General features: G+C 52.7%; 1 protein-coding gene across 1 annotated transcript; it reads left to right on the top strand.

Annotated features, from left to right (window-relative positions):
* Positions 1 to 1,449: 1,449 nt before the first annotated feature.
* Positions 1,450 to 5,031, top strand: LOC144723382 (chymotrypsinogen B-like). Its single transcript, XM_078602122.1, has 7 exons — positions 1,450 to 1,587; positions 3,016 to 3,119; positions 3,292 to 3,371; positions 3,491 to 3,572; positions 3,740 to 3,920; positions 4,108 to 4,247; positions 4,736 to 5,031. Exons 1-7 carry the CDS (start codon positions 1,536 to 1,538, stop codon positions 4,895 to 4,897), a joined length of 801 nt encoding a protein of 266 aa, XP_078458248.1. The 5' UTR covers positions 1,450 to 1,535; the 3' UTR covers positions 4,898 to 5,031.
* The last annotated feature ends 18,832 nt before the right edge of the window (positions 5,032 to 23,863 follow it).

Raw genomic sequence — 23,863 nt, 5'->3', positions numbered from 1 at the left:
GTTTTTACGGGTTAATTTTTTTATCCCCTTGACTTTTGAAATCCAGAGCTACGTCATCCGGCGCAGCTAATCATGAGCCTATCTGTGTTTTGAACCGTTTCTCTGCCCTTACATGGAGCATTACGTTACGTTATTTTTCAACCCATTGTCTCTGCACCCGTACTCATTAATCTGGAAGGGCGTCCAGCTGGCGAATACACACCCGGCTAGTGTGTACTTGGTCTGTGGTGCTGGGATCCCCTGACCTCATCGTTTGCTCTGGGCGCCTAATATTTAACCCCAGCCCCTCCCCGATGTCTTGCATGACTCATTGTGGCTGGCTCGGTGAACCTTTGTGCGCCCATACAATTGTAAGTCAATTTAGGGGCGCCGCATTGTGATTTGTCCTGGGATGGTCGGCCTATCTCCTGGCACCGGAAAACTGTGGGCCTTCCCACTTATGGGCTCTTCGGATGAAAACCCGTTGTGCCAGCCGATCCCCGGCTGGGATATTGCATGTGTGTACTGCGTGTGTGCATGTGCTCAGGGTGGGAGTCGGGGCGCTTGCGGAGTTGCTCCGCGGCCGTGGCACGGATATCACCGAATCACACATTTTGCAATTTGAAATAGAGTAACTGGTTAACCACATCATATGTAACCTAAATTATCAAATGTAAAGCAAATATCTGCCCTGAAATATTTGATAACCTTTGAAAATGTATTGAAGGGTTATGGCCCGATGCATGGCTCGTTTGTGCACACCTGCATTAGTACAATATTGTTTTAAACTTGCTCCTGTATCCGTGTTTTTCTCTTTGCATCCAAAAATATTTCAAAACATTCCCTCCTAAGTATAAATAACATCACTAACATTCCCATCCATCACTTATCGGCTGCTCCGGCCTCAGCAGACTCCGCAGCCCGGGTCGTCTTCTCTCCAACACTGCAAAAGATTGCACCTCACACGCTTTTTTCAGGCGAGGTCGGGCTGTCACACGTGGCATAAGGCCACATCTCCCGTGCATCATGCACTTCGCATTACTCACCTAAATGATCTATATTTCACATATGTAATTAAAATTGTACAATTCAGTTGAATTAATGCTGACCAAGTTTTAACTCTGATAATCCTCAAAATTTGGTTAAGGTTAACCCTCACTCTAACAAAATATGTAATGAAGTTTGGAAAATCCCTTTTTACCTGTTCTTATTCATTCAAACGCTGGTCTTTACAAAACAACTGTCTTTAACTTCAACACAATTTAATATTGGTTGAACACCCATTTACAAAATGGCATGTTTAAACCAAAGTGTGTGAAATAAATGTGTTGCTCCATATCGCTATGTGTGTTTTTCAGCCGACCTTCGCAATATTGGTTGTTCATGGGAAGATATAGATTAGTGGCATGTGGCACCAGTACTCCAATGCTTATCCAAGGGCAAGGCCAACCGCTAGAATTCTAAATAAAGGTTTAAACTCGCTGCCACGCGACAGATTTTCTGTATAAAAGGGGCTGCCCAACAGCAGGAGGCCAGCACCGTCTACCACAGTAGCAATGTCTCTCTTCTGGCTCGTCTCCTGCTTCGCCTTCATCGGCGCCACCTTCGGTAAGGACTGTACTGCCATTGCACACCTGTTGAACTCAAACACTCACAACGTAAAATGGGAGTCGCACGCAGCGTGGTAGGATAGGAAATCTACGCTTTAAGGCTTAAATTGAATTCCTTTATAAGGCCTTTATAAGAATACTAATTATAGAGGCTCTTAAAATACGCCAGCTAATTTTTTATTCATCAATCATCATGCGAGAGAACCATTTGAACATGTACGCCATAGTGAGGGATTCACTGAACCCTGGGTCATTTTTTGTCGATAAACCAAGACATGGTGTACTCACAATTTGCCAGAATACTTTAACGAAATACACTAATAAATCCCCCAATTGATATGAGAGCTGGGGAAGATGTACATACATTTTGCCTTGGGATGAAACTCAAAAGATCTGTACTTTTAAACTATCAAGATTGTGTAGACAAGCAGTACCAGGGTTACAGAAGGGTTAGGTTCCTGAGAAACATCCGTAACCCGAAAATTTTACGTCGGAAACTAAACAATTTCCCCCTCAAATCAACGATAAAATCCCATATCTGGAATAGTTGTGCCTTCCCTACCGTTTTCTCTGAGTATTGTACGGTATAACGCTGCCATCCGCTTTCTATCGCTACCTGTATCGAATCGCTGTACATACGCTCTACACTTCCTATGATGTTTTCATTTGATCAAATATCTACCCTAACACTGCCCATAATTCAACGAATGGAACATACACTGGACTGTGTCTAATTGTTTATGAATACCACAAAGCATAGAAAACAAACAATTACGTAATGCTACAAAGGAAAAAAGAGACTATGTGACGGGTAGTCGACTCAGGGTACCAATGTAACAGCGTAACTCAAAGCTTTACCCCTCACCCTCTGTATTCATCCGCAACCTCACCACGCTGCACCATTTGCGCTTACATAACTAATGCAAACATTTATGCATACAGTATTGCAATTTCCATATAGTCGGATTTCCATAAGTCGGGTCTTCCACACACTATAGTTTTTATACACATAGCGCAAACTGCTGTCTAACTATAATTCTTTCATATTGTATGTATGTAATTATGGGCAATGATCTATCCGCTGGTGGATGAATGCCCCACCAAGCCGTCGACTTCTCTCATGGTCTAATGATGCAACAATATTTACATAGCTCCTCCACTAGCTTTGTAGGCAAATCATTCAAGGAGCCTCTGCAGACTGCATCAGCAGTAGGCAATGCTTTCCCACCTGATGACGGACTTGTGTTGCGCCCGAAACGTCGTGATTTAATTTAGTTGTCTTCATTTATTTTATTTTATTTTTTACCAACGTGACTTTACCGAAAAAAACAAAGAGTATGAATCCTTGCAGTCACGAACGCTTCAAATCGAGAATTGAGCATCTGTAATGTTCACGATAAATGACCGTTATCTTTACACATCACAGGGTGCGGTGTCCCGGCCATCAAGCCGGTCATCACCGGCTACTCCCGCATCGTCAACGGCGAGAATGCGGTGTCGGGCTCCTGGCCCTGGCAGGTGTCCCTGCAGGTGAGTGCTCAATGTTAGTATATCATGAGTCTACATTGACATGAACCGTATCGCGGTGTCCACGACACAAGTGAAAGTCGGCCTGTACGAACTGCTGTTTGGTATGTGAGGTGTGCTAAACGTGTCCCAGAGTGCGACACGACACCAATTCTGTCGCGTCTTGCCACTACAGGATTCCACCACATGGCACTATTGCGGTGGCTCCCTCATCGACCCCTCGTGGGTGGTGACCGCTGCCCACTGCGAGTTCAAGTAAGCGCATGCAGGAGTCACTGCACCAGCATAGCACCGCTCATTGTTAACAACTTTAAAACGAGGAAGAATATCTTTATCAATCAGTAAATGTTCGGTTTTCTTAAATGCGTCCGCAGCCCGTCCCGTGACCGCGTCGTCCTGGGCGAGCACGACAGGAACTCCAACGCCGAGAACATCCAGTCTCTTGTCGTCTCTAAGGTAAACTTGCGAGCCATGAATTGACCTCATGAACATTCCATGCAACTTCCTAGACATTGCAATAGATGAAGTTCAACTGAGACCAATTGTGTTGATCAGGTACCCTGAATTTAACAAATGTAGTGAGTTTAAGGTATTATAACATCTCGTTCTGTTTGCACACACAGGCCATCACTCACCAGCAGTGGGACTCCTACAACATCAACAACGACATCATGTTGCTGAAGCTGGCTCAGCCCGCTCAGATCGTGGACCGTGTCTCTCCCGTCTGCCTGCCCGCCGCCTCGGATGTCTTCGAAGATAACATGATGTGTGTCACCTCTGGCTGGGGCAAGGTCCGCTCTTCCGGTGAGCATCAAAGACCAATAATTAACACAATTTACTTTGCGCAGGGTATTCATTCAGACTTCCTACAGCTAGTTGGCCTATACAACTTTGACAGTAATTCGTGCCAAATAGTTATTAAGAATATTATTAAAGAGATGATCTAACCATTATTATGTTGTTTGGCATTCTTCTATGTGTGTGTTCACAGCCTTCAACACGCCTCCCATCCTGCAGCAGACCGCTCTGCCCATTGTGCCTACCCCCATCTGCCAGCAGAAGTGGGGCACCGTGAACGTCATCACCAGTGTCATGATCTGCGCTGGTGGTGCTGGAGCCAGCTCCTGCATGGTAAACGTTAACGGCCTTCCATTACGAAGCTAAAGTGGTATTTGAAGTAAGCGTTTTCATGCCTACACCAGAAGGTAGGCGATCATCATTGGAGGTATGAGGGATGGTGGGGTTTATGGGACTATCTTGTAAAAATGTAACATGTTTGAAAGTAAACCATTGATGAAAGTAGTTGTTGACAATTTAATAGGATTGAACTTTGATATATACCTCAATACTTAATTTTAACTGGCAATATATTTAGTATTTCATCATCTAATGTAAATTGGTGACAGCTCATTATTACCATGCACAATGCACATACATTATTTTTAAAAAAATGTGTAATGATTGCAGACCTGCACCACCATATAAGTGAAGTGTATCTCAACACAACTCAATTGTCATCAAATATGGGTAGGATGTTTTTATTTTACTTTATTCTGTCTCGATATCGAAGCTCATTCCGATATGCTTGTGGTTATGCACCTTGCGTGTCTTCTCTCCAGGGCGACTCTGGCGGCCCCCTGGTGTGCGAGAAGAACGGCGTGTGGAACCTCGTGGGGATCGTGTCGTGGGGCAGCAGCTCGTGCTCCACCAGCATGCCGGCCGTGTACGCGCGCGTCACCGCCCTGCGAAGCTGGATGGACCAGACCATGGCTGCCAACTAGACACACCGATGGGCAACGATTCAGTAATTGCTTTCAATTGGTCGCATTGGATTCGTGATTGTGAAGACCTTGGATATTGTACGAATCAATTTGTTGATGACATGTTTTATCATTAATAAAATTGTTGACCAATATTTTTTTCCAAAAAGTTTGATTTATTTCATCCTTGACTTGTTTTGGTTTAACACGTAGGCTTTCACGACCAATATCATCCATAATACAGGTTTTCTTGGGTGAGATCGCGTATTCCATTTGTAGGCAGTTTAAGGAATACGAGTTAAAAAAATAGGAAATGTAATCTAAACATCATCTTACCTATAAACGTCACTTTTTGTCTGTCTGTCCGTTTGTCTGTCTGTCCGTCTGCGTACGCTCGCTTCCGGGGGATTTAACTCTCGGACCGTGGGGTTCGCCGAGATTACATTTTGCCCTTGGGCACGCCCCCGGCCCCGCGGTGAACTTAGGCATTTCCGATTTTTCGTCTCTAAACTTTAAATCGGACTGATTATCGATTTATTGCGATTTCTCTTTATTTATTTATTTACTATTGCCGACCGGCACATGACGAAGCACGCCATTGCGCATGCGCGAAGGTGGTTGCCCCTGGCAACGGGCGGTTGGCCCCTGGCAACGGGCGGTTGCCCCTGGCAATGGGCAGCAACACCGTCGCTTCGAGGTGGACGCCATTTTTAATTCCTGTTAAAAATATGCACACGCATTAACACGCGACGCTGAATCAAAGTTTCACGTCCTCTTCATTCCCCCACCACCCCAATGTGTGCAATTACTATTATAGGGTCGGTAGATAATAAAATTATAGCGATTAGACAGTATTATTGTAGCGCGGGGGGAGGGGGGGGTAACGGCCACAGCACTCAGCCTCGGCCGGGTGGGCAATCTAGGCGAGGCCGGAGGCTCTGCACGGTACTAGGCCTCGACACCCTACACTTGTCAGGCGACGACTTTGTGCTATAAACTCGATATACCCAGCGTTGCCCGGGGGGAAAATACATTTAAAATCTTTTGAAAACTTTAAAACATAACATACCAATGAAAATACAACTGTGTAATTTAAAATGTAAAACCGACCGCGCCAAGAATCGATTCTCTGTTTCGCGCAAAGGAATCGAAGGTTATAGATTCATTTAGAATCGCCCTGTTCCCGTTTAATATAAGTTGGTTATAGAGTTGATATAAACTGCTACGAATGGGAAATATCCGGCGTTGACCAGGGCAAAAATATAATTAAAAACTCCTGAAAACTTTAAAACATAACATATCAATGAAAATAAAACTCTGTAATTAAAAATGGAAACCTCCTAAGCGCCAGGAATCGATTCTTTGAATCGCGCAAAGGAATCATCGAAGGTTGTAGATTCCTTTAGAATCGCCCTATTCCCGTTTAATATACTTACGTGTCGCCACGTTTGCTTAACATTTCCGACACACACATTCACACATTTAGCTTTTACATTTAACATACAAAACGTCAGCATGTACTGCTGTCATCATAGGCAAAAAATGTATACACCCTCAACACTCTCCCTCACCACTCTCCCTCACTCATCATCACCACTCTCCCTCACCACTCACTATCACTCACTATCACTCACCACTCACACTCACCACTCACCATTACTCACACTCACCCTAACCACTCACCCTCACTCACTACCCACCCTCACTACTCACTACTCACCCTCACCACCACTACTCACCCTCGCCCTTCTCCCTCAACACTCACCCTCACCAATCATCCTCACCACTCACTCTCACCGCTCACCACTCACCCTCACAAATCACACTCACCACTCACACTCACACTCACCACCTCACCACTCATCACTCACCACTCACACTCACCACAGACCCCTCACCACTCACACTCACCCTCACCACTCACCCCTCTCCCTCACCACTCACACTCACCACTCACTCTCACCACTCACCCTCACCACTCACCCTCACCACTCACCCTCACCACTCACGCTCACCACTCACCCTCACCACTAACCCCTCTTCCTCACCACTCACCACTCACCCCTCTCACCACTCATGCTTACCACTCACCCTCATCAATCACCCTCACCACTCACTCTCACCACTAACACTCACCACTCACCCTCACCACTCACCCTCACCACTCACCCCTCTCCCTCACCACTCACCCTCACCACTCACCCCTCTCCCTCACCACTCACGCTCACCACTCACCCTCACCACTCTTCCTCACCACTCTTCCTCACCACTCTTCCTCACCACTCTTCCTCACCACTCTTCCTCACTCCTCACCACTCACACTCACCACTCACCCTCACCACTCACTAATCACCCGCACCACTCACTACTCACCCTCACCACCACTACTCACCCAAACCACTCTCCCTCACCAATCACCCTCACCATTCACCCCTTTCCCTGACCACTCACGCTCACTACTCACCCTCACCAACCATCTTCACCCTCACCACCACCACTCTCCCTCACCACTCATCCTCAGCACTCACCCCTCACCACTCACCACTCACTCTCACCATTCACCCTCACCACTCACCCCTCACCACTCATCCTCACCACTCACCTTCACCACTCACTCTCACCACTCACCCTCACCACTCACCCTTTCTACTCACCCTCACCACTCACCACTCACCTTCTCCACTCACCCTCACCACTCACCACTCACCCTCACCGCTCACCACTCACCGCTCTCCCTCACCACTCACCGCTCACCACTCACCCTCACCAATCACCATTACTGTGGTGGTGGTACCTGCTATCATGACAGTAGTACAAGCTGACGTTTTGTATGTGTAATGTCAAAAGCTAAATTTGTAAATGTGTGTGTCTGTAAGAAATGTTAAGCATACTTGGCGACACGTAAGCAAGTTTTTTTTAAAAAAACGGGAATAGGGGTGGTGGTGGTGAGGGTGAGTGTTGAGGGTGAGTGATGAGTGGTTAGGGTGAGTAGTGAGGGTGAGTAGTGAGGGTGAGTGGTGAGCGTGAGTGGTGAGTGGCAGAGGTGTGGACTCGAGTCATGTGACTTGGACTCGAGTCAGACTCGAGTCATGAATTTGATGACTTGCGACTCGACTTGGACTTGCATAACAATGACTTTGTCCCACCTATGAGATGTGGACTCGAGTCATGTGACTTGGACTCGAGTCAGACTCGAGTCATGAATTTGATGACTTGCGACTCGACTTGGACTTGCATAACAATGACTTTGTCCCACCTCTGGTGAGTGGTGAGCATGACTGGTGAGTGGTGAGGGTGAGTGGTGAGGGAGAGTGATGAGGGTGAGTGTGGAGAGTGGTGAGGGTGAGTAGTGAGCGTGAGTGGTGGGGGTGAGTGGTGAGGGTGAGTAGTGATTGGTGAGGGTGTGATGGTGAGAAAGAGTGGTGAGTAGTGAGGGTGAGTGGTGAGGGTGAGGGTGAGTGGCGGTTGTGAGTGGTGATTAGTGAGGGGTGAGTGGTGAGGGTGAGCGTGAGTGGTGAGGGTAAGTGGTGAGGGTGAGTGGTGAGCGGTGAGGGTGAGCAGTGAGGGTGAGTGGTGATTGGTCGGGGTGTGATTGATGAGGATGAGTGGTGAGAGTGAGTGGTGAGGGTGAGTGGTGAGGGTGAGTGGCGGTTGTGAGTGGTGATTAGTGAGTGGTGAGGGTGAGTGGTAATGGTGAGTGGTGAGCGTGAGTAGTGAGGGTGAGTGGTGAGCGTGAGTGGTGATTGGTGAGCGTGCTGGTGAGTGGTGAGGGTGAGTGGCGAGGGTGAGTGGTGAGGGAGAGTGGTGAGGGTGAGTGGTGAGTGTGGTGAGTGGTGAGGGTGAGTAGTGAGTGGTGAGCGTGAGTGGTGAGTGGTGAGGGTGAGTGGTGATTGGTGAGGGTGTGATTGGTGAGGATGAGTGGTGATTAGTGAGGGTGAGTGGTGAGGGTGAGCGTGAGTGGTGAGTGGTGAGGGTGAGTGGTGAGGGTGAGTGGTGGGCGGTGAGGGTGAGCAGTGAGGGTGAGTGGTGATTGGTGAAAGTGTGATTGATGAGGATGAGTGGTGAGTGGTGAGGGTGAGTGGTTGTTGTGAGGGTGAGTGGTGAGGGTGAGTGGTGAGGGTGAGTGGCGGTTGTGAGTGGTGAGGGTGAGTGGTGAGCGTGAGTGGTGAGTGGTGAGGGTGAGCGGTGATTGGTGAGGGTGTTATTGGTGAGGATGAGTGATGAGTGGTGAGGGTGAGTGGTGAGGGTGAGTGGTGGTTGTGAGTGGTGATTAGTGAGGGGTGAGTGGTGAGCGTGAGTGGTGAGGTTGAGTGGTGAGGGTGAGCGGTGGCGGTGAGCAGTGAGGGTGAGCAGTGAGGGTGAGTGGTGATTGGTGAGGGTGTGATTGGTGAGGATGAGTGGTGAGTGGTGAGAGTGCGTGGTAAGGGTGAGTGGTGAGCGATGAGGGCGAGTGGTTGTTGTGAGGGTGAGTGGTGAGGGTGAGTGGTGAGGGTGAGTGGTGAGAGTGAGTGGTGAAGGTGAGTGGCGGTTGTGAGTGGTGATTAGTGAGTGGTGAGGGTGAGTGGCGAGGGTGACTGGTGAGGGTGAGTGGTGAGTGTGGTGAGTGGTGAGGGTGACTGGTTGTTGTGAGATTGAGTGGTGAGGGTGAGTGGTAAGGTTGAGTGGTGATGTTGAGTGGTGAGGGTTAGTGGAGAGTGGTGAGGGTGAGTGGTGAGTAGTGCGGGTGAGTGGTGAGGGTGAGTGGTGAGGGGTGAGAGATTGGTTAGTGGTGAGGGTGAGTGGTGAGGGTGAGTGGTAAGGTTGAGTGGTGATGTTGAGTGGTGAGGGTTAGTGGAGAGTGGGGAGGGTGAGTGGTGAGTAGTGTGGGTGAGTGGTGAGGGTGAGTGGTGGTTGTGACGGTGAGTGGTGAGTGGTGAGGGTGAATGGTGAGCTTGAATGGTGAGTTGAATGGTGAGAGTGAGTGGTGAGGGAGAGTGGGGAGGGTGAGTGGTGAGGGTGAGTGGTGAATAGTGAGTGGTGAGGGTAAGTGGTGATGGTGAGTAGTGAGGGTGAGTGGTTAGGGGTGAGTGGTTGGGATGAGTGGTGAGGGTGAGTGGTGAGGGTCAGTGGTGAAGGTGAGTGGTGAGGGTGAGTGGTGAGTGGTGAGTGGTGAGGGTGAGTGGTGATTGGTGAGTGGTGAGGGTGAGTGGTGAGGGTGAATGGTGAGGGTGAGTGGTGAGGGTGAGTGGTTAGGGTGAGTGGCGGTTGTGAATGGTGATTAGTGAGGGGTGAATGGTGAGGGTGAGCGTGAGTGGTGAGGGTGAGTGGTGAGCGGTGAGGGTGAGCAGTGAAGGTGAGTGGTGATTGGTTAGGGTGTGATTGATGAGGATGAGTGGTGAGTGGTTGTTGTGAGGGTGAGTGGTGAGGGTGAGTGGTGATTAGTGAGTGGTGAGGGTGAGTGGTAATGGTGAGTGGTGAGCGTGAGTGGTGAGGGTGAGTGGTGAGCGTGAGTGGTGAGGGTGTGATTGGTGAGGATGAGAGGTGAGTAGTGAGGGTGAGTGGTGAGGGTGAGTGGCGGTTGTGAGTGGCGGTTGTGAGTGGTGATTAGTGAGTGGTCAGGGTGAGTGGTGAGGGTGAGTGGTGAGCGTGAATCGTGAGTGGTGAGGGTGAGCGATGAGGGTGAGCGGTGAGCGTGAGTGGTGTACACTTGGCGACACGTAAGCAAGTTTTTTTAAAATGGGAATAGGGTGAGTGGTGGTTGTGAGGGTGAGTGAGGGTGAGTGGTTAGGGTGAGTAGTGAGGGTGAGGCGTGAGTGGTGAGCGTGACTGGTGAGTGGTGAGGGTGAGTGGCGAGGGTGAGTGTTGAGGGAGAGTGGTGAGTGTGGTGAGTGGTGAGTGGTGAGTGGTGAGGGTGAGTGGTGATTGGTGAGGGTGTAATTGGTGAGAATGAGTGGTGATTAGTGAGGGTGAGTGGTGAGGGTGAGCGTGAGTGGTGAGTGGTGAGGGTGAGTGGTGAGGGTGAGTGGTGAGGGTGAGTGGCGGTTGTGAGTGGTGATTAGTGAGTGGTGATGGTGAGTGGTGAGCGTGATTGGTGAGGGTGAGTGGTGATTGGTGAGGGTGTGATTGGTGAGGATGAGTGGTGAGTAGTGAGGGTGAATGGTGAGGGTGAGTGGCGGTTGTGAGTGGCGGTTGTGAGTGGTGATTAGTGAGTGGTGAGGGTGAGTGGTGAGCGTGAGTGGTGAGTGGTTAGGGTGAGCGGTGATTGGTGAGGGTGTGATTGGTGAGGATGAGTGGTGAGTAGTGAGGGTGAGTGGTGAGGGTGAGTGGTGGTTGTAAGTGGTGATTAGTGAGGGGTGAGGTGTGAGTGTGATTGGTGAGGTTGAGTGGTGAGGGTGAGCGGTGACGGTGAGCAGTGAGGGTGAGCAGTGAGGGTGAGTGGTGATTGGTGAGGGTGTGATTGGTGAGGATGAGTGGTGATTAGTGAGGGTGAGTGGTGAGGGTGAGTGGTGATTGGTGAGAGTGTGATTGATGAGGATGAGTGGTGAGTGGTGAGGGTGAGTGGTAAGGGTGAGTGGTGAGCGGTGAGGGTGAGTGGTTGTTGTGAGGGTGAGTGGTGAGGGTGAGTGGTGAGGGTGAGTGGTGAGAGTGAGTGGTGAGGGTGAGTGGTGAGGGTGAGTGGCGGTTGTGAGTGGTGATTAGTGAGTGGTGAGGGTGAATGGTAGTGGTGAGTGGTGAGCATGAGTGGTGAGGGTGAGTGGTGAGGGTGAGTGCTGAGCGGTGAGGGTGAGCAGTGAGGGTGAGCAGTGAGGGTGAGTGGTGATTGGTGAAGGTGTGATTGGTGAGGATGAGTGGTGAGGGTGAGTGGTGAGGGTGAGTGGTGAGCGGTGAGGGTGAGTGGTTATTGTGAGGGTGAGGGTGAGTGGTGAGAGTGAGTGGTTAGCGTGAGTGGTGAGGGTCAGTGGCTTTTGTGAGTGGTGATTAGTGAGTGGTGAGGGTGAGTGGTTAGGGTGAGTTGTGAGCGTGAGTGGTGAGTGGTGAGTTGTGAGTGATGAGTGGTGAGGGTGAGGGGTGAGAGAGTGGTTAGTGGTGAGGGTGAGTGGTGAGGGTGAGTGGTGAGGGTTAGTGGTGAGGGTGAGTGGCGGTTGTGAGTGGCGGTTGTGAGTGGTGATTAGTGAGTGGTCAGGGTGAGTGGTGAGGGTGAGTGGTGAGCGTGAATCGTGAGTGGTGAGGGTGAGCGATGAGGGTGAGCGGTGAGCGTGAGTGGTGTACACTTGGCGACACGTAAGCAAGTTTTTTTAAAATGGGAATAGGGTGAGTGGTGGTTGTGAGGGTGAGTGAGGGTGAGTGGTTAGGGTGAGTAGTGAGGGTGAGGCGTGAGTGGTGAGCGTGACTGGTGAGTGGTGAGGGTGAGTGGCGAGGGTGAGTGTTGAGGGAGAGTGGTGAGTGTGGTGAGTGGTGAGTGGTGAGTGGTGAGGGTGAGTGGTGATTGGTGAGGGTGTAATTGGTGAGAATGAGTGGTGATTAGTGAGGGTGAGTGGTGAGGGTGAGCGTGAGTGGTGAGTGGTGAGGGTGAGTGGTGAGGGTGAGTGGTGAGGGTGAGTGGCGGTTGTGAGTGGTGATTAGTGAGTGGTGATGGTGAGTGGTGAGCGTGATTGGTGAGGGTGAGTGGTGATTGGTGAGGGTGTGATTGGTGAGGATGAGTGGTGAGTAGTGAGGGTGAATGGTGAGGGTGAGTGGCGGTTGTGAGTGGCGGTTGTGAGTGGTGATTAGTGAGTGGTGAGGGTGAGTGGTGAGCGTGAGTGGTGAGTGGTGAGGGTGAGCGGTGATTGGTGAGGGTGTGATTGGTGAGGATGAGTGGTGAGTAGTGAGGGTGAGTGGTGAGGGTGAGTGGTGGTTGTAAGTGGTGATTAGTGAGGGGTGAGGTGTGAGTGTGATTGGTGAGGTTGAGTGGTGAGGGTGAGCGGTGACGGTGAGCAGTGAGGGTGAGCAGTGAGGGTGAGTGGTGATTGGTGAGGGTGTGATTGGTGAGGATGAGTGGTGATTAGTGAGGGTGAGTGGTGATGGTGAGTGGTGATTGGTGAGAGTGTGATTGATGAGGATGAGTGGTGAGTGGTGAGGGTGAGTGGTAAGGGTGAGTGGTGAGCGGTGAGGGTGAGTGGTTGTTGTGAGGGTGAGTGGTGAGGGTGAGTGGTGAGGGTGAGTGGTGAGAGTGAGTGGTGAGGGGGAGTGGTGAGGGTGAGTGGCGGTTGTGAGTGGTGATTAGTGAGTGGTGAGGGTGAATGGTAGTGGTGAGTGGTGAGCATGAGTGGTGAGGGTGAGTGGTGAGGGTGAGTGCTGAGCGGTGAGGGTGAGCAGTGAGGGTGAGCAGTGAGGGTGAGTGGTGATTGGTGAAGGTGTGATTGGTGAGGATGAGTGGTGAGGGTGAGTGGTGAGGGTGAGTGGTGAGCGGTGAGGGTGAGTGGTTATTGTGAGGGTGAGGGTGAGTGGTGAGAGTGAGTGGTTAGGGTGAGTGGTGAGGGTCAGTGGCTTTTGTGAGTGGTGATTAGTGAGTGGTGAGGGTGAGTGGTTAGGGTGAGTTGTGAGCGTGAGTGGTGAGTGGTGAGTTGTGAGTGATGAGTGGTGAGGGTGAGGGGTGAGAGAGTGGTTAGTGGTGAGGGTGAGTGGTGAGGGTGAGTGGTGAGGGTTAGTGGAGAGAGGTGAGTGGTGAGTGGTGAGTTGGTGATTGGTCAGTGGTGATTGGTGAGGATGAGTGGTGAGTAGTGAGGGTGAGTGGTGAGAGTGAGTGGTGGTTGTGACGGCGAGTGGTGAGTGGTGAGGGTGAGTGGTGAGGCTGAATGGTGAGTTGAATGGTGAGAGTGAGTGGTGAGGAAGAGTGGGGAGTGGTGAGGTTGAGTGGTGAGGATGAGTGGTGAGGGAGATTGGTGAAGGTTAGTGGTGAGGGTGAGTGGTGAGGGTGAATGGTGAGTGCTGAGGGTGAGTGGTGAGGGTGAGTGGTGAGCGGTGAGGGTGAGTGGTTGTTGTGAGGGTGAGGGTGAGTGGTGAGGGTGAATGGTGAGAATGATTGGTGAGGGTGAGTGGTTAGGGTGAGTGGTGAGGGTGAGTTGCGGTTGTGAGTGGTGATTAGTGAGTGGTGAGGGTGAGGGTGAGTGGTGAGGGTGAGTTGTGAGCGTGAGTGGTGAGTTGTGAGAGTGAGTGGATAGGGTGAGTGGTGAGGATGAGTTGCGGTTGTGAGTGGTGATTAGTGAGTGGTGAGGGTGAGGGTGAGTGGTGAGGGTGAGTGGTGAGCGTGAGTGGTGAGTGGTGAAGGTGAGTGGTGAGGGTGAGTGGTGAGTGGTGAGTGGTGAGTGATGAGTGGTGAGGGTGAGTGGTGAGGTTTAGTGGTGAGGGTTAGTGGAGAGTGGTGAGGGTGAGTGGTGATTGGTTAGGATGAGTGGTGAGTAGTGAGGGTGAGTGGTGAGGGTGAGTGGTGGTTGTTACGGTGAGTGGTGAGTGGTGAGGGTGAGTGGTGAGGCTGAATGGTGAGTTGAATGGTGAGAGTGAGTGGTGAGGGAGAGTGGTGAGGGTTAGTGGTGAGGGTGAGTGGTGAGGGTGAGTGGTGATTGGTGAGTGGTGGTGGTGAGTGGTGAGGGTGAATGGTGAGGGTGAGTGGTGAAAGTGAGTGGTGAGAGTGAGTGGTGAGGGAGATTGGTGAGTGGTGAGTTGTGAGGGTGAATGGTGAGGGTGAGCAGTGAGGGTGAGTGGTGATTGGTGAGGGTGTGATTGATGAGGATGAGTGGTGAGTGGTGGGGGTGAGTGGTTGTTGTGAGGGTGAGTGGTGATGGTGAGTGGTGAGGGTGAGTGGTGAGGGTGAGTGGTGAGTAGTGAGGGTGAGTGGTGAGGGTGAGTGGTGAGGGTGAGTGGCGGTTGTGAGTGGCGGTTGTGAGTGGTGATTAGTGAGTGGTGATGGTGAGTGGTGTGCGTGAGTGGTGAGGGTGAGTGTTGAGCGTGAGTGGTGAGGGTGAGTGGTGAGGGTGAGTGGCGGTTGTGAGTGGCGTTTGTGAGTGGTGATTAGTGAGTGGTGAGGGTGAGTGGTGAGCGTGAGTGATGAGTGGTGAGTGGTGAGGGTGAGCGGTGATTGGTGAGGGTGTGATTGGTGAGTATGAGTGGTGAGTAGTGAGGGTGAGTGGTGAGGGTGAGTGGTGGTTGTGAGTGGTAATTAGTGAGGGGTGAGTGGTGAGGGTGAGCGTGAGTGGTGAGTGCTGAGGTTGAGTGGTGAGGGTGAGCGGTGACGATGAGCAGTGAGGGTGAGCAGTGAGGGTGAGTGGTGATTGGTGAGGGTGGGATTGGTGAGGATGAGTGGTGAGTGGTGACGGTGAGTGGTAAGGGTGAGTGGTGAGCGGTGAGGGTGAGCGGTGAGCGTGAGTGGTGTACACTTGGCGACACGTAAGCAAGTTTTTTTAAAATGGGAATAGGGTGAGTGGTTGTTGTGAGGGTGAGTGGTTAGGGTGAGTAGTGAGGGTGAGGCGTGAGTGGTGAGCGTGACTGGTGAGTGGTGAGGGTGAGTGGCGAGGGTGAGTGTTGAGGGAGAGTGGTGAGTGTGGTGAGTGGTGAGTGGTGAGTGGTGAGGGCGAGTGGTGATTGGTGAGGGTGTAATTGGTGAGAATGAGTGGTGATTAGTGAGGGTGAGTGGTGAGGGTGAGTGGTGAGGGTGAGTGGCAGTTGTGAGTGGTGATTAGTTAGGGGTGAGTGTTGAGGGTGAGCGTGAGTGGTGAGTGGTGAGGGTGAGTGGTGAGGGTGAGTGGAGAGGGTGAGTGGCGGTTGTGAGTGGTGATTAGTGAGTGGTGATGGTGAGTGGTGAGCGTGATTGGTGAGGGTGAGTGGTGATTGGTGAGGGTGTGATTGGTGAGGATGAGTGGTGAGTAGTGAGGGTGAATGGTGAGGGTGAGTGGCGGTTGTGAGTGGCGGTTGTGAGTGGTGATTAGTGAGTGGTGAGGGTGAGTGGTGAGCGTGAGTGGTGAGTGGTGAGGGTGAGCGGTGATTGGTGAGGGTGTGATTGGTGAGGATGAGTGGTGAGTAGTGAGGGTGAGTGGTGAGGGTGAGTGGTGGTTGTAAGTTGTGATTAGTGAGGGGTGAGGTGTGAGTGTGATTGGTGAGGTTGAGTGGTGAGGGTGAGCGGTGACGGTGAGCAGTGAGGGTGAGCAGTGAGGGTGAGTGGTGATTGGTGAGGGTGTGATTGGTGAGGATGAGTGGTGATTAGTGAGGGTGAGTGGTGAGGATGAGTGGTGATTGGTGAGAGTGTGATTGATGAGGATGAGTGGTGAGTGGTGAGGGTGAGTGGTTGTTGTGAGGGTGAGTGGTGAGGGTGAGTGGTGAGGGTGAGTAGTGAGGGTGAGTGGCGGTTGTGAGTGGTGATTAGTGAGTGGTGATGGTGAGTGGTGAGCGGGAGTGGTGAGGGTGAGTGTTGAGCGTGAGTGGTGAGGGTGAGTGGTGATTGGTGAGGGTGTGATTGGTGAGGATGAGTGGTGAGTAGTGAGGGTGAGTGGTGAGGGTGAGTGGTGAGGGTGAGTGGCGGTTGTGAGTGGCGGATGTGAGTGGTGATTAGTGAGTGGTGAGGGTGAGTGGTGAGCGTGAGTGGTGAGTGGTGAGGGTGAGCGGTGATTGGTGAGGGTGTGATTGGTGAGGATGAGTGGTGAGTAGTGAGGGTGAGTGGTGAGGGTGAGTGGTGGTTGTGAGTGGTAATTAGTGAGGGGTGAGTGGTGAGGGTGAGCGTGAGTGGTGAGTGCTGAGGTTGAGTGGTGAGGGTGAGCGGTGATGATGAGCAGTGAGGGTGAGCAGTGAGGGTGGGTGGTCATTGGTGAGGGTGTGATTGGTGAGGATGAGTGGTGAGTGGTGAGGGTGAGTGGTAAGGGTGAGTGGTGAGCGGTGAGGGTGAGTGGTTGATGTGACGGTGAGTGGTGAGGGTGAGTGGTGAGGGTGAGTGGTGAGAGTGAGTGGTGAGGGTGAGTGGTGAGGGTGAGTGGCGGTTGTGAATGGTGATTAGTGAGTGGTGAGGGTGAATGGTAGTGGGGAGTGGTGAGCATGAGTGGTGAGGGTGAGTGGTGAGGGTGAGTGCTGAGCGGTGAGGGTGAGCAGTGAGGGTGAGCAGTGAGGGTGAGTGGTGATTGGTGAAGGTGTGATTGGTGAGGATGAGTGGTGAGGGTGAGTGGTGAGGGTGAGTGGTGAGCGGTGAGGGTGAGTGGTTATTGTGAGGGTGAGGGTGAGTGGTGATTAGTGAGTGGTGAGGGTGAGTGGTGAGGGTGAGTTGTGAGCGTGAGTGGTGAGTGGTGAGGGTGAGTTGTGAGTGATGAGTGGTGAGGGTGAGGGGTGAGAGAGTGGTTAGTGGTGAGGGTGAGTGGTGAGGGTGAGTGGTGAGGGTTAGTGTAGAGAGGTGAGTGGTGAGTGGTGAGTTGGTGATTGGTCAGTGGTGATTGGTGAGGATGAGTGGTGAGTAGTGAGGGTGAGTGGTGAGAGTGAGTGGTGGTTGTGACGGCGAGTGGTGAGTGGTGAGTGGTGAGGGTGAGTGGTGAGGCTGAATGGTGAGTTGAATGGTGAGAGTGAGTGGTGAGGAAGAGTGGGGAGTGGTGAGGTTGAGTGGTGAGGATGAGTGGTGAGGGAGATTGGTGAGGGTTAGTGGTGAGGGTGAGTGGTGAGGGTGAATGGTGAGTGCTGAGGGTGAGTGGTGAGGGTGAGTGGTGAGCGGTGAGGGTGAGTGGTTGTTGTGAGGGTGAGGGTGAGTGGTGAGGGTGAATGGTGAGAATGAGTGGTGAGGGTGAGTGGTGAGGGTGAGTTGCGGTTGTGAGTGGTGATTAGTGAGTGGTGAGGGTGAGGGTGAGTGGTGAGGGTGAGTTGTGAGCGTGAGTGGTGAGTGGTGAGAGTGAGTGGATAGGGTGAGTGGTGAGGGTGAGTTGCGGTTGTGAGTGGTGATTAGTGAGTGGTGAGGGTGAGGGTGAGTGGTGAGGGTGAGTGGTGAGCGTGAGTGGTGAGTGGTGAAGGTGAGTGGTGAGGGTGAGTGGTGAGTGGTGAGTGATGAGTGGTGAGGGTTGAGTGGTGAGGTTTAGTGGTGAGGGTTAGTGGAGAGTGGTGAGGGTGAGTGGTGAGTGGTGATTGGTTAGGATGAGTGGTGAGTAGTGAGGGTGAGTGGTGAGGGTGAGTGGTGGTTGTTACGGTGAGTGGTGAGTGGTGAGGGTGAGTGGTGAGGCTGAATGGTGAGTTGAATGGTGAGAGTGAGTGGTGAGGGTGAGGGAGAGTGGTGAGGGTTAGTGGTGAGGGTGAGTGGTGAGTGGTGAGGGTGAGTGGTGATTGGTGAGTGGTGAGGGTGAGTGGTGAGGGTCAATAGTGAGGGTGAGTGGTGAGAGTGAGTGGTGAGGGAGATTGGTGAGTGGTGAGTTGTGAGGGTGAATGGTGAGGGTGAGCAGTGAGGGTGAGTGGTGATTGGTGAGGGTGTGATTGATGAGGATGAGTGGTGAGTGGTGAGGGTGAGTGGTTGTTGTGAGGGTGAGTGGTGATGGTGAGTGGTGAGGGTGAGTGGTGAGGGTGAGTGGTGAGTAGTGAGGGTGAGTGGTGAGGGTGAGTGGTGAGGGTGAGTGGCGGTTGTGAGTGGAGGTTGTGAGTGGTGATTAGTGAGTGGTGATGGTGAGTGGTGTGCGTGAGTGGTGAGGGTGAGTGTTGAGCGTGAGTGGTGAGGGTGAGTGGTGATTGGTGAGGGTGTGATTGGTGAGGATGAGTGGTGAATAGTGAGGGTGAGTGGTGAGGGTGAGTGGTGAGGGTGAGTGGCGGTTGTGAGTGGCGTTTGTGAGTGGTGATTAGTGAGTGGTGAGGGTGAGTGGTGAGCGTGAGTGGTGAGTGGTGAGTGGTGAGGGTGAGCGGTGATTGGTGAGGGTGTGATTGGTGAGTATGAGTGGTGAGTAGTGAGGGTGAGTGGTGAGGGTGAGTGGTGGTTGTAAGTGGTAATTAGTGAGGGGTGAGTGGTGAGGGTGAGCGTGAGTGGTGAGTGCTGAGGTTGAGTGGTGAGTGTGAGCGGTGACGATGAGCAGTGAGGGTGAGCAGTGAGGGTGAGTTGTGATTGGTGAGGGTGGGATTGGTGAGGATGAGTGGTGAGTGGTGACGGTGAGTGGTAAGGGTGAGTGGTGAGCGGTGAGGGTGAGTGGTTGTTGTGAGGGTGAGTGGTGAGGGTGAGTGGTGAGGGTGAGTGGTGAGAGTGAGTGGGGAGGGTGAGTGGTGAGGGTGAGTGGCGGTTGTGAGTGGTGATTAGTGAGTGGTGAGGGTGAATGGTAGTGGTGAGTGGTGAGCGTGAGTGGTGAGGGTGAGGGTGAGTGCTATGTGGTGAGGGTGAGCAGTGAGGGTGAGCAGTGAGGGTGAGTGGTGATTGGTGAGGGTGTGATTGGTGAGGATGAGTGGTGAGGGTGAGTGGTGAGGGTGAGAGGTGAGGGTGAGTGGTTATTGTGAGGGTGAGGGTGAGTGGTGAGAGTGAGTGGTTAGGGTGAGTGGTGAGGGTGAGTGGCTTTTGTGAGTGGTGATTAGTGAGTGGTGAGGGTGAGTGGTGAGTGGTGAGGGTGAGTTGTGAGTGATGAGTGGTGAGGGTGAGGGGTGAGAGAGTGGTTAGTGGTGAGGGTGAGTGGTGAGGGTGAGTGGTGAGGGTAAGTGGAGAGAGGTGAGTGGTGAGTGGTGAGTTGGTGATTGGTCAGTGGCGATTGGTGAGGATGAGTGGTTAGTAGTGAGGGTGAGTGGTGAGAGTGAGTGGTGGTTGTGTCGGTGAGTGGTGAGTGGTGAGGGTGAGTGGTGAGGCTGAATGGTGAGTTGAATGGTGAGAGTGAGTGGTGAGGGAGAGTGGGGAGTGGTGAGGGTGAGTGGTGAGGTTGAGTGGTGAGGGAGATTGGTGAGGGTTAGTGGTGAGGGTGAGTGGTGAGGGTGAATGGTGAGTGCTGAGGGTGAGTGGTGAGGGTGAGTGGTGAGCGGTGAGCGTGAGCGGTGACGATGAGCAGTGAGGGTGAGCAGTGAAGGTGAGTGGTGATTGGTGAGGGTGTGATTGGTGAGGATGAGTGGTGAGTGGTGAGGGTGAGTGGTAAGGGTGAGTGGTGAGCAGTGAGGGTGAGTGGTTGTTGTGAGGGTGAGTGGTGAGGGTGAGTGGTGAGGGTGAGTGGTGAGAGTGAATGGTGAGGGTGAGTGGTGAGGGTGAGTGGCGGTTGTGAGTGGTGATTAGTGATTGGTGAGGGTGAATGGTAGTGGTGAGTGGTGAGCGTGAGTGGTGAGGGTGAGTGGTGAGGGTGAGTGCTGAGCGGTGAGGGTGAGCAGTGAGGAAGAGCAGTGAGGGTGAGTGGTGATTGGTGAGGGTGTGATTGGTGAGGATGAGTGGTGAGGGTGAGTGGTGAGCGGTGAGGGTGAGTGGTTATTGTGAGGGTGAGGGTGAATGGTGAGAGTGAGTGGTTAGGGTGAGTGGTGAGGGTGAGTAGCTTTTGTGAGTGATGATTAGTGAGTGGTGAGGGTGAGTGGTGAGGGTGAGTTGTGAGCATGAGTGGTGAGTGGTGAGGGTGAGTTGTGAGTGATGAGTGGTGAGGGTGAGGGGTGAGAGAGTGGTTAGTGGTGAGGGTGAGGGTGAGTGGTGAGGGTTAGTGGAGAGAGGTGAGTGGTGAGTTGGTGATTGGTCAGTGGTGATTGGTGAGGATGAGTGGTGAGTAGTGAGGGTGAGTGGTGAGAGTGAGTGGTGGTTGTGACGGTAAGTGGTGAGTGGTGAGTGGTGAGGGTGAGTGGTGAGGCTGAATGGTGAGTTGAATGGTGAGAGTGAGTGGTGAGGGAGAGTGGTGAGGGTGAGTGGTGAGGGTGAGTGGTGAGGGAGATTGGTGAGGGTTAGTGGTGAGGGTGAGTGGTGAGGGTGAATGGTGAGTGCTGAGGGTGAGTGGTGAGGGTGAGTGGTGAGCGGTGAGGGTGAGTGGTGAGAATGAGTGGTGAGGGTGAGTGGTTAGGGTGAGTGGTGAGGGTGAGTTGCGGTTGTGAGTGGTGAATAGTGAGTGGTGAGTGGTGAGGGTGAGCGTGATTGGTGAGTGCTGAGGTTGAGTGGTGAGGGTGAGCGGTGACGATGAGCAGGGAGGGTGAGCACTGAGGGTGAGTGATGATTGGTGAGGGTGTGATTGGTGAGGATGAGTGGTGAGTGGTGAGGGTGAGTGGTAAGGGTGAGTGGTGAGCGGTGGGGGTGAGTGGTTGTTGTGAGGGTGAGTGGTGAGGGTGAGTGGTGAGGGTGAGTGGTGAGAGTGAGTGGTGAGGGTGAGTGGTGAGGGTGAGTGGCGGTTGTGAGTGGTGATTAGTGAGTGGTGAGGGTGAATGGTAGTGGTAAGTGGTGAGCGTGAGTGGTGAGGGTGAGTGGTGAGGGTGAGTGCTGAGCGGTGAGGGTGAGCAGTGAGGGTGAGCAGTGAGGGTGAGTGGTGATTGGTGAGGGTGTCATTGGTGAGGATGAGTGGTGAGGGTGAGTGGTGAGGGTGAGTGGTTATTGTGAGGGTGAGTGGTGAGAGTGAGTGGTTAGGGCGAGTGGTTAGGGTGAGTGGTGACGGTGAGTGGCTTTTGTGAGTGGTGATTAGTGAGTGGTGAGGGTGAGTGGTGAGGGTGAGATGTGAGCGTGAGTGGTGAGTGGTGAGGGTGAGTTGTGAGTGATGAGTGGTGAGTGGTGATTGGTCAGTGGTGATTGGTGAGGATGAGTGGTAAGTAGTGAGGGTGAGTGGTGAGAGTGAGTGGTGGTTGTGACGGTGAGTGGTGAGTGGTGAGTGGTGAGGCTGAATGGTGAGTTGAATGGTGAGAGTGAGTGGTGAGGGAGAGTGGTGAGTGGTGAGTGGTGAGGGAGATTCGTGAGGGTTAGTGGTGAGGGTGAGTGGTGAGGGTGAATGGTGAGTGCTGAGGGTGAGTGGTGAGGGTGAGTGGTGAGCGGTGATGGTGAGTGGTTGTTGTGAGGGTGAGGGTGAGTGGTGAGGGTGAATGGTGAGAATGAGTGGTGAGGGTGAGTGGTTAGGGTGAGTGGTGAGGGTGAGTTGCGGTTGTGATTGGTGATTAGTGAGTGGTGAGGGTGAGGGTGAGTGGTGAGGGTGAGTGGTGAGCGTGAGTGGTGAGTGGTGAGGGTGAGTGGTGAGGGTGAGTGGTGAGTGATGAGTGGTGAGGGTGAGTGGTGAGGTTGAGTGGTGAGTAGTGAGGGTGAGTGGTGAGGGTGAGTGTTGGTTGTTATGGTGAGTGCTGAGTGGTGAGGGTGAGTGGTGAGGCTGAATGGTGAGTTGAATGGTGAGAGTGAGTGGTGAGGGTGAGTGGTGAGTGGTGATTGGTCAGTGGTGATTGGTGAGGATGAGTGGTGGTTGTGACGGTCAGTGGTGATTGGTGAGGTTGATTGGTGAGGCTGAATGGTGAGTTGAATGGTGAGAGTGAGTGGTGAGGGAGAGTGGTGATGGTTAGTGGTGAGGGTGAGTGGTGAGTGGTGAGGGTGAGTGGTGATTGGTGAGTTGTGAGGGTGAGTGGTGAGGGTCAATGGTGAGGGTGAGTGGTGAGAGTGAGTGGTGAGGGAGATTGGTGAGTGGTGAGTTGTGAGGGTGAATTGTGAGGGTGAGCAGTGAGGGTGAGTGGCGATTGGTGAGGGTGTGTTTAATGAGGATGAGTGGTGAGTGGTGAGGGTGAGTGGTTGTTGTGAGGGTGAGTGGTGATGGTGAGTGGTGAGGGTGAGTGGTGAGGGTGAGTGGCGGTTGTGAGTGGCGGTTGTGAGTGGTAATTAGTGAGTGGTCAGGGTGAGTGGTGAGCGTGAGTGGTGAGTGGTGAGGGTGAGCGGTGATTGGTGAGGGTGTGATTGGTGAAGATGAGTGGTGAGTCGTGAGGGTGAGTGGTGAGGGTGAGTGGTGGTTGTGAGTGGTAATTAGTGAGGGGTGAGTGGTGAGGGTGAGCGTGAGTGGTGAGTGCTGAGGTTGAGTGGTGAGGTTGAGCAGTGACGATCAGCAGTGAGGGTGAGCAGTGAGGGTGAGTGGTGATTGGTGAGGGTGGGATTGGTGAGGATGAGTGGTGAGTGGTGACGGTGAGTGGTAAGGGTGAGTGGTGAGCGGTGAGGGTGAGTGGTTGTTGTGAGGGTGAGTGGTGAGGGTGTGTGGTGAGGGTGAGTGGTGAGAGTGAGTGACGGTTGTGAGTGGTGATTAGTGAGTGGTGAGGGTGAATGGTAGTGGTGAGTGGTGAGCGTGAGTGGTGAGGGTGAGTGGTGAGGGTGAGTGGTGAGCGGTGATGGTGAGTGGTTATTGTGAGGGTGAGTGGTTATTGTGAGGGTGAGTGGTGAGAGTGAGTGGTTAGGGTGAGTGGTGAGGGTGAGTGGCTTTTGTGAGTGGTGATTAGTGAGTGGTGAGGGTGAGTGGTGAGGGTGAGTTGTGAGCGTGAGTGTTCAGTGGTGAGGGTGAGTTGTGAGTGATGAGTGGTGAGGGTGAGCGGTGAGAGAGTGGTTAGTGGTGAGGGTGAGTGGTGAGGGTGAGTGGTGAGGGTTAGTGGAGAGAGGTTAGTGGTGAGTGGTGAGTTGGTGATTGGTCAGTGGTGATTGGTGAGGATGAGTGGTGAGTAGATAGGGTGAGTGGTGAGGCTGAATGGTGAGTTGGCTGGTGAGAGTGAGTGGTGAGGGAGAGTGGGGAGTGGTGAGGGTGAGTGGTGAGGGTGAGTGGTGAGGGAGATTGGTGAGGGTTAGTGGTGAGGGTGAGTGGTGAGGGTGAATGGTGAGTGCTGAGGGTGAGTGGTGAGGGTGAGTGGTGAGCGGTGAGGGTGAGCGGTGACAATGAGCAGTGAGGGTGAGCAGTGAGGGTGAGTGGTGATTGGTGAGGGTGTGATTGGTGAGAATGAGTGGTGAGTGGTGAGGGTGAGTGGTAAGGGTGAGTGGTGAGCAGTGAGGGTGAGTGGTGAGCAGTGAGGGTGAGTGGTTGTTGTGAGGGTGAGTGGTGAGGGTGAGTGGTGAGGGTGAGTGGTGAGAGTGAGTGGTGAGGGTGAGTGGTGAGGGTGAGT

The sequence above is a fragment of the Lampetra planeri genome, chromosome 17, assembly GCF_965212315.1.
Source record: "Lampetra planeri chromosome 17, kcLamPlan1.2.h2, whole genome shotgun sequence".
NCBI lineage: Eukaryota > Metazoa > Chordata > Hyperoartia > Petromyzontiformes > Petromyzontidae > Lampetra > Lampetra planeri.
This window is presented reverse-complemented; position numbering and strand designations above follow the sequence as displayed.